Here is an 11,177-nt window from a genome sequence, read left to right on the forward strand (position 1 = left end):
TGTTTTGTAGTTTTTATCGGAACATGAATTTCATTAGTTTGTACCGAGGTGAGAGATGGTTGACTTGATAAATTTTCTTCAGGTAGCTGTTCCTCTGAATCTAGCGGCATATTTTCTTCCTCTTCTTCGTCATTTTCATATTCAATATTTGTTTTAGATTTTCTTTCCTCAAAATATTTGTTTATGAAACTTAATTGATCTGCAAATTTATAATTTTTTATTTTTTTAGTAGCATTTTGTCCACTTTTTGTTGTATTTTTTTTCAATGATTTTCTGTAAGTGTCTCTAATATTATTCCATCTTGCTTTACACGCAGCAACTAAAAAGATACATAACAATTACAACATTTTATTCGAATAATATATATAAAAAAAACCGGGAAAGTTGCTCTGCTGTATACTAGGTGTGGAGTGGATAGATTACTATAAATTATAATGTATGTGTTAAATTTGAATGCAATGATAGTAGGTATCATTGTATACATTATTCGAGGTATATTTATAATTAAATTAACCTAAACCTATGTAAACCTTAGATTAAAATGCTCTAAAAATTAAATATTTCAAATGTATATATTTAAACATCTGGTGACAGTTTCAATTTTATAAATATTATAAAAATATAATAATATTATAAATATAAATAATTAAATTAGATATTATTTTTTTAATGCTCTCGTGCCTCCGTGTACGTGCATCGGTATTTTAATAATATTCATCAACAAATAAATTTAATAAATCATAAAATAAATTTAAACTGTTATTGGAAACCAAATTAATTAAATTAATTTAAATTAAATAATTTTAATAATTTTTTTTAGATATTTAGCGACGGGGGATTCTCTACAGACAATTTCTTTCAGTTACCGTTTGGGACATAGCACAGTACAAGCAATTGTAAACGATACTTGTAAGATTATATGTGACAATCTGTTGGCTGAAATGATGCCAAATCCAACGGAAGATATGTGGAAATTTATTGCCAATGACTACAATACAATTTGGAACTTCCCGAATTGCGTAGGCGCTTTGGATGGCAAGCATGTTAACATTCAAGCTCCTCCAAATAGTGGGACGTTGTACTATAATTACAAGAAGACGTTCTCAGTCGTCTTAATGGCTCTTGTTGATACTAAGTACAATTTTATTGCAGTTGATGTTGGTGCGTACGGCAAAAGTAGCGATGGTGGAATTTTTACACGTTCTAATTTAGGTAAAGCTATTGAGCAAGATAAACTACGAATACCACGAAGTATAAAGTTACCTAGCACATCTATTGAAGTTCCATATGTCATTGTTGGGGATGAAGCATTCCCCTTAAAAACATATTTAATGCGACCTTACCCACGACAAGATTTGGATGTTTCTAAACGTATTTTCAATTACCGTTTAAGTCGTGCTAGAAGAGTGGTTGAAAATACATTTGGAATATTATCTCAAAAATTTAGAATTTACAATAGGAGGATTCAAGCTATGCCGAAAAATGTAGATATCATAATACTGGCTACCTGTGTATTGCATAATTTTATTAAAAAATACGATACTAACACCTACAATTACGAAAGGAATGAAACTTACATTAATGGACCTAATGATAAAGGACTAGAAAACTTACCTATGCAAGGTGGTAATGCTACAAATGATGCCTTTCATATGAGAGAAAATTCAAGGATTATTTTAATTCAGAGGTTGGATCTGTATCGTGGCAAGAAGGGATAATTTAGAATTAATTAAATCGAATCTAATTATTTTAGTACGTATGATATATTGTAAAAAAATAAAATATAAGTTTTTTATTTACTGTCACGCGCTATTATCAACTATATTTTAATAAATTAAATAACTATTATTATAATAATATTATACATACAGAAAGAACATTTAATTAAATACACAATTTATATTTACACAATTGCATTAATTGTGATGACTGTGTATTGTTGATGTTATATTTAAATATATTTTGAATGGGTTTTATTATCGGCAATATTTATATTTGTCGAATATTTGGTATAGCCAGTTAATTTAACGTTAATAAAATATCCATGTGTAGATTAAAATAAGTCGATGCGTAGATTCAAGATTGTTCGTCAGTTCGCAGTCGTCATAATATAATATGGTTTACGTATATTATTCGTAACATAGCATACTATACAACCAATTGAAATATAAATAATATAATGTAATATAAATAAAATGGTAAATGTATAGGTATTGTATTGTGATAGGTATATTATAGCCTATAGGTTTCATGAAGAGGATGCAACTTATATAACTTATTACATTTTTTTTTAAAAAAAATATAACTATTTAAATATAACTTACCATCTGATTTCAATTGTTCTGCAATTTTTGACCAAATTTCGTTTTTATACGAAGTGTCCATATACTTTGGATTTGACAGGTCGTACAGCATTTCGTACTGTCGAACACATTCGATGAGCTGTTCGTCATCCATTTCGCCTACAATTGTCGTCCGTCAAAACAAAAAATATCGTTGGCGAGAATTCAAAAGTTCTCGGATCTGTGACTGAACGGATACTGACGGATCGGATTCGGATAGAAAACTGATGAGTGTGGATGACGCGATCTAAATTTAGCGAAACGTTATTTTCTATGACTGAGACTGACCAGAATTCTCGGAACTGAACCGTCTCGTGACTGATATGTGTGAATCGACCTTTAGTCATGACTAGAATTGACTGAAGAGTAAAAATGTTTTGTTTTGACTATGACTTGTCAGTGTGCGGGTTTCACTGAATTACATGTGTTCTATTTTTAATTAGTCATAATAAAGCTGCCTCAGTCTGCTTTAAGCAGTTTTGCTCTTTTGGTGTGCGGCCGGCCTTAGGCGGCCGCAAAGCGTGCAGCTGCTGTAACCAAAGCAGCAGAAGTAGCCTTAGCCTTAGTTAAAAAGCTTCAAGCCGAGGCTGCATCTACTGAATCTGCCGCATCTTTTAAAACAAAAGATGACAATACTGTAAATGCGATTTTTTTTCAATTTCCCCCCCCAAAAAAAAATGTGTTTTAATGCTCTGAATACAAAAGTCCAATTCAAAAATTCTCGCATATTTTTATTTAATAAGTTATACCCAAGAAACTATAAAACAGTAATTTTTTCAAAAATACGTGATATTCACGATAAAAACATTAAAAAACTACTTTTTGATTTTTTTTAAATTACATGTTTTTTATGATAGATGGAAAATATACAAAATGATTTTAATTATTGTACTTGTTATTTAAAAACTAAAAAAATTGAAACCAAAAATATTTTTTAAGTTTTTTTTTATTTTGTTAATATTTTTTAAATCTTTGTCACTTCCGTCCGTTCACTTAACTATAAATTGTTTTCTTGTACCATTTTTAGATCATACAGTTCACTAGCAAGTTTAAACAATTCCGGCAGTAATTCAATATTTAGTATACACCTTTTAAGAAACATATATTTTGCTAAATATCCACCATAAAACCGTTTTTTGCGACAGTATTAGGAAAGCGAAGCCTTAGCGTGACGCCACTTCCCTCAACATTATTGGTGTGTGCTCCTGTTTCTGGATTTTTGAATTCAATAGAATGATTTACCGTCAGGTGAACAAATCCTTCATCTTCCAAACATTGATTTCTAATAAAACAAATAAACACAATATCATAACTCGATAATCACAGTATCCCCCGGCAGTAACTGTGCGTGTATCGGCACTCGTTGCTACGCTCCTCGGCGCCGTCGCTCCGCTCCGCAAATTGAAAATATCCCTCGACTGTTTATACAAAACTACCTCATGTAGGTCCCAGGGTAAAAACTAAATGTATTAATGTATTTATAACTCTACCTTCCAACAATCGCTGATAATTGTAGTCCTTAGCAAGATCCAATCATTGATTGCTGTTAAAAGGGTATCTTTATCTCGCTTTTCTACGGGAATTAGATAACAAGCTCCAGTTTCTCGCTGAATACCACAATAAATCCATTGGCCATCTACACGATGCCCGTGGTTATATTTTCTTCGACTAAATTTTGACTCATCAATTTCAACAACTTTATATAACCCAAAAAACTTAAAAACTGAGAAAGGTAAGTACGATAATTATACACACTCCAGATACATTTTATCTACCCAAGTCTTATTTACCTACATTTTATATTTAATAATTATTAGACTTATTTTCTTATTAGTTCGCATATTCTAGCATTAATAGGTACATATTATTATTAATCCGTAATTTTTAAATTTTTAAGACATTTTATTCTATTATATTGTCGAATTTGTCATATTTTATTTTTTTTATTATCAGAATAATTATTATTTAATAGTGTTTATGTGCTTTATATTCTTTGCACACTCGTAATCTCAGCATTTAAACTATTTTTATAAAGTATAATTATTTAGGTAGTACTAAATATTTCTGGACATATAAAATATATATAAATAATTGTTGATCATAATATAATTAATAATTAATACTAATTAGTACCTGCCTATTTATTATATTGTTATTATTATTATTATATGTAATGTAACCATATAAGACTTGGATAATAACTTAACAAAAAAATAATTTTAATAAGTAATAAATAAAGTCCAATAATCATGTTTTAGTTTATGAAGATGATATTAGCAAAAAGTTATTATGTGAGGCATCTACTTCTACAGAGATAAATAAAGGTTAGTGTTACAGTTGCAAATACTTTTACTTTATAATAATATTTACAAGCTTTCATATAATCTGCATACATATTTAACATTTATACATTTATTTATTAATACTTATTACTTTTAGATGTTGAAGATTTCAACAATAGTTTTGGTAACTTTTTGGCTTCTAATTATGAAGAACAACTACAAGACTCAAGTAGTAATGGTAGCAACAATAATGATGATCATGTGAGTTGTGCTACATTTGTTGATAGTGTTGATATAAATGCTTCTATAGATTCTTCATCTTGTACACTTGAAATATCAAAAACAACACCAGATCCAAAAGATCTTGCTCAACATTTGGATGATGGACCAAAACAACCCATATTAGTATTTTATCCAAAAACAATGTTTTCTAATAGAATGAGACATTTCTCAGATAAATGGTACAAAATGTTTAATTGGATCGAATACAGTATAATGGATGATGCATGTTTTCCTTGTCGTTTTTTTTTTTAAGCATTATGACTTACACACTGTGTTTATTACAATTGGATTTAAACAATGGAAAAAGCTTTAGACAAAAGTTCAGGTTTTAAATGACATGAATCAAGTAATGAACACAAAAAATGTAAAGTTATGTTGGTTGAATACACAAGCATAAAAAGAAAAAATATATCTGTATCAACCTTAATTAATGAAACTCATTTAAAGTTAGTAAAAGAGAATCGTAAATACATTCAGTGTATTGGAAAAGCGTTGTTATTCACTGCTGTTCAAGGTATTGCTCAAAGAGGGGATGACGAAAGTGAAAACAGTGTCAACCGTGGTAATTTTCTGGAACTTGTACACTTGCTGGCATATTTCAATGATGATTTTAAGCAAAAAAGGCAATCACTTCCAAATAATTCAAAGTATACCAGCCCTAGCATGCAGAATGAAATACTTACAGTTTTTGATCAAATGGTACGGGATAAAATCAGTAACGAATTACAAAAATGTGAATACTTTGTAATTATGGTTGACGAAACAAAGGATATTAGTAAAATTGAGCAGTTGTCTGTAATATTGAGATATTACCTAGATGGTATTGTCTACGAGAGATTTATGGGTTTCCGTGCTGCTGGTTCTTTATGTGCTACATCTTTATTTACATTTATTAAAGAAATACTTGCTATCAGTAATGTTGACATAAAAAAGTGTGTGGGACAAATTTATGATGGTGCCAATGTAATGATTGATAAATTTAATGGCGTGCAAGCATTATTTCGCAAAGAAGTGCCACAGGCTTTATATGTGCATTGTTACAATTATCGTATGAATTTGGTTATTGCAGATATCTGTAAAAATGTATCTGGAGTTAAAATGTTTTTTGATTTAATTGAAAGTCTATATGTATTTATTTCTGGTTCTTCTATTCATGTTCAATTTGTTGATATTCAAAATGCCATGAAATTAATTTCAAAAGTTGAACTTAAGCGTATTTGGTGAACTCGATGGACAGCCAAAATATTTGCATGTTTAACAATGAAAAAAGCAATTAGTCCATTACTTGTACTATTAAATAAATTAGCATACGAAAGAGGAGACCGTGCTGTGGAAGCTATAGGTTTACTTCATCAAATTGATTTTAAATTTATTTTAAATTTAGTAATTTTCTGTTATATCCTACATATGTTTAAAGGAATAAGCGATTATTTACAAAATGTAAGTGCTGAACTAGCTAATGCATTGATTTTAATATCATCTTTAGAATCAACCCTTCAAGATATGCGGTTAAAAGATACAGATACAACTTTTAGTAACATATATGCTGAAACCATTTCTATATGTGGTAAAAATAACATAGCCATGCCTTCACAAGATACTAATGTAAAAAGAATAAAAAAAATACCGAAACACTTTGAACAATTTATATTTACACAACAAAACTCATTAGAAGTTGAGTTACCTACATCTAAAATAGATTTAAAAGTCAAACTTTATTATACAGTAATTGACAACATTTTGTTGGAAATTAAAAATCAATTTTCTGATAATAAAGACATTTTAAGTGCTGTCTCATACTTACATCCTAGTAATGAAAATTTTTTAAGTTTGTCATACATTCAGCCTTTAGCCAAACATTATGGGGCTAAACTGATGTACTAAAGTCAGAATTAAAAATATTACCAAACACTATAAAAAAATATGAATTATAAAATAATACAGAAATTAAAACTGTGATGAAATTATTGGAGCTGTTAGAGAAATACAAGTTGGCTTTTATTGAAACTCATAAAATTGTAAAAATAATAATAACTATTCCAGTTTCTAGTGCTGGATGTGAAAGAACATTTTCTTGTTTAAGAAGGCTTAAAAATTATATGAGATCTCTTATGACAAATGAAAGGTTAGTACAGTAACACATTAATATTTAAATATGTAAAACAATATAACTAGTAAACTCAAACAATTATTACATATCTTTAAAAATGGTATAATGTATAATACAATTACCTAACAAAATATAAATAAAATATTTCATTCATAAATCCAAAAACTATCCCATTAAAAAACAATTAAACTGGGAATTTTTTTATGTAAATTTTAAGCATCTCAATTACCTAATTAAAATAAGATACCTATGAGATAATATTTTTTTTATTTTTTTTGTTGTAGGTCGAATAATTTGGCATTGTTATCAATTGAAAAACATATTTCAAAATTATTAGATTTAGATGAATTTACTGGAAGATTTGCAGTAAAACATAAAAACAGAAGACTTATTCTTGGATAATATAACCTACCTATATTAATATAATACTTAACCTACCAATACATACATTATATTGTTAAAATGTAGTATTTATTTTTATAAATAATATGTGATTAGGAGTGGTTATGTTAGGAGTGGTAGCGGGTACAAAAACAGAAAGGACAAAAAAATATTAGCCCCCTTATGGAAAAATGTCTGGCTACGTGCCTAATCAGTTCTATCAGTGGCGTAAATTGGGTCCAATTTTTGGTGGTGCAGTGGCATATTCTCAACTTATAATTATTTTCAACACACCAATAATCCAATTTCCTAAATAAAATCCTTCCCTATAAACTATAATATATTTCTATAAATAATAAATACATTTTAAATTATTTTAGCAGTAAAACTTTTATTATTGTAATACGATAAATTTTCGTTACAACGAATACCAGTATAATGAAAAATCCCGTTATAACGAAATTCATAGATGTCCCCTGCCGAAAAGCAGGGCTTATAAAGAGCTTATTCGAATTTTCGTTACAACGAAATTTCCGTTCGGTCTCCTGGAATTCGTTGTAACGGGATTTTACTGTATTAATAAAAAAGGTTTTTATATTGGACGACGTCCTCTTTTCATAGATCCCGAATCGAATTCATTAATTACTTGGTCCAAATTAATATTATTTTTTTTTTCGAGTAGCAAAGTAGCTAAACTGCTAAACTACTAAGCCTTTCTTGCCTCATAGTCGTTCTAAGGTAAGTTTTTAACCTCTTGACAAGAAAAAGATCTTTCGCAACCTGCTGTATAAGTAAATATTGTTCGGAATATTTTTAATGACTATAATTAATGGAAACATTTTTGAATGTCATTTTGTTTTATATATTCTATTTTTGATTCTAATTTGTCAGGTACCGAACTTTTGCCATATTTTTGATTTTACTACTTGAGAATATAGATAGAATAATAATTTAATTGATAATGCCTAATATATACAAGAAAATTACAATTTTGTACCTGTTTATATATCATTATATATTTCAATGATTTTCTGGTGATGCAAAAACATACCTTTGCACCACAACATTTTAGACGTGGTTGTGCAAGTGCTGCATTTGCACTTCCTAGTTTACGCCACTTCTTGTAAGTGTAATATTTAATTATAGAATATATAGACTATAGTAATGTAGTGCTGTGTATACTTTACTTATAGTGTTTTTCAAATAATTTTGATACATTTTAATTTCAAAAAATATATAGGTGTATATTGTGTATATGACAGTTGCTTTGTTTTTGACGAAAAAATGCGACTTGAGTCGATAAAAAATATTTATTTTTTTTTGTGTAATATTATACATTGTTTGAATCAAATCTTTTTTCTAATTGTTATTCCATAGTATTATTAATATTAATATTACATAATGACCATAATATGCCATTTAGTCGTATATAATCACTATAATCAGTATAATCCATTATATAATAGTTAGGTACTAATGTATATACTTAATAAATTATAATACACTATTATTTGATATAGATACCGTTATTAATATATTTGCACAAAGCAATAGGGTTATAGCATCAAAAAAAAAATAAAAAATGAGCCGTCGCGGGACGCCTGGCCGGTATGAAACATCGAATAACGTTTTCTGGAATGAATGTTGAATAAAATTAAATGATAATGAAATAACTTTTAAATTCAATTCATGAAACCAGTGGCGTAACTAGCGCTAAAATGTTGAGGGGCTGTAGCACTGTAGTCACATCTGATATTAGTGATATTACATAAAAAGTAACCGGTGAGGCCGTTGCTCCCATACCACCATATAAACCAACTAAAAAATTTAAATCATAAAAAAAAACAAATGTTTATTTACTCAAGTTTCATTTTTCTTTTCATTTTATTAATAAATATTTTTAATATTTCATCAACTTGAATATAACTTGAATAGGTTACTAAACCGATCTTAATTCATCGTGGAACGTAGATAATATATGTGTTTACCCTCATCATCCATCGCTTAAAAGGAGCGTTCTGATGTGGCAGATGAAAGAAATCGGCTAAGTAATAACTACTTGTATCATTATATCATTAAATAATAAATTCAAATATTAAGAAACACTTTTTTGTTTAAATTTTCTTTTATAAAATTGAAGTCCTTTATATTATAACCAATAAAATTTTTGAATACCAACATTTCGCTTTTCTAATCATTTTCTTTAATGTTTAATACATCCTGAAAATAAATTTTACTATGAAATGTTTTACCTTGTAAATGGTTTGTATAAATTTATATTAGGTACCTAATCAACCTAGTTATAAATGCTTATAATGTTCAACCAAGAATGATCTTCTTTCATAGTAAAATTATATTAGGCCATCAATTAAAGTAGCAATACGTAAATTTTCTTCAGAAAATCTTATTTTCATGCTGCTTATTAAACAATTTAATTAATTTTCCAAAAAAAAAAAATAAGAATTACAGTTGAATTTTAAAATGTTTATTAACCTTACAATGCATAACGTTACCTGAGAATAACAATGTTTTTATCTGCATCTCATACTTAAAATAATGATCGTTTTATTCTTTTCAACGTATATACTAGTAGTTAAGGTAATATATATTTAGTTTATAATGTAAAGAAATAGTAATAGAATAATAATTATTAATTAATTTGAAGTTGTTTGATATTTTTCTGAGTTATCAGCGTAATTTTTTCATTGAGGTATGTGAATTTGATGAACGATAAATCGGTCCTAATTCATACAATTTAATTTGGAAAAAATTGTATATGTTTCCTACTCTGTACTTTATCAATTCGTTTGAAATGTGGACCTTTTGTAGATTCGTACTACTGCAGATATTCAATTTTTACTTTGTTACACATGGGTAACACCATGTATTCCCGTTAAATTATCTTTATATTATACACTTTTTTTTTTTATTAATAATAAAAGCTTCGACATCTATGGTCATTAGCCTGTACAGTGTTAAATTAACTTAGAATTATAGATATGGTAGATAAGATTACAATATAAAAGATACAATATACAATATTACAATATCATAAAATAAATAATGTTTTACATTTTAAAAGTATATATACATAAGTATTTACATTTGGGATATTATAATAGGTGTATAAGATTAATGGATCTGTAAAAATTAAAAATGGCGTCAACGTTGGCTTCCCCTAATGCTTCCTCCATATTAGTGGGGTGACTTAAAATTGTTCGTTCTTCATTAAACATAGGGTAGTGAAGTGTGATATGCTCGATTGGCAAAGTTTCATTGCATTGATGACAGATTGGCTGTTCTTCTTGTGGGTTGAATAAATAAGAATGGGTGAGCCGTGTGTGGCCGATTCTAGCTCTAGTGGTGACAATGTTTACTAGACGTGCTGTGTTAGTGGGAGGACGCCATTTTTTGATGGTCTTTTTTATATTTTTTAATTTATTATTTGTTATGCAGTCCCACTGGGATTGCCACTGTTGGAGAGCTATTGTATTGCCTATTCTCAATAGGTCTTTATATGGTAGTGATTTAATTTCAATTGAATCAGTGGATAGTATAGCTTGGTTTGCTAATAGGTCAACTTCTTCATTCCCAGTGATACCAATATGAGAAGGGACCCACATGAACTCGATAATATTATTTGATTTAGACGTCATGTTGAGTATTTGTTGGGAGATTTCATTAGACTGGTTAGTTGATAGGAGAGAAGTTAGGGCACTGAGAGAGTCACTTATGATAAGTGATTTATTCATGGGAGTAGATTCGGCATGAATAACTGCT

The 11,177-nt window shown here is 28.5% G+C and overlaps 1 protein-coding gene across 1 annotated transcript; it reads left to right on the forward strand.

Annotated features, from left to right (window-relative positions):
- The first annotated feature begins 944 nt into the window (after positions 1-944).
- LOC113560159 (protein ALP1-like) lies at positions 945-1,718 on the forward strand. Its single transcript, XM_026965920.1, has one exon. The coding sequence runs from the start codon at positions 945-947 to the stop codon at positions 1,716-1,718; it is 774 nt and encodes a 257-aa protein (XP_026821721.1).
- The last annotated feature ends 9,459 nt before the right edge of the window (positions 1,719-11,177 follow it).

The sequence above is a fragment of the Rhopalosiphum maidis genome, chromosome 3, assembly GCF_003676215.2.
Source record: "Rhopalosiphum maidis isolate BTI-1 chromosome 3, ASM367621v3, whole genome shotgun sequence".
NCBI classification, from domain to species: domain Eukaryota; kingdom Metazoa; phylum Arthropoda; class Insecta; order Hemiptera; family Aphididae; genus Rhopalosiphum; species Rhopalosiphum maidis.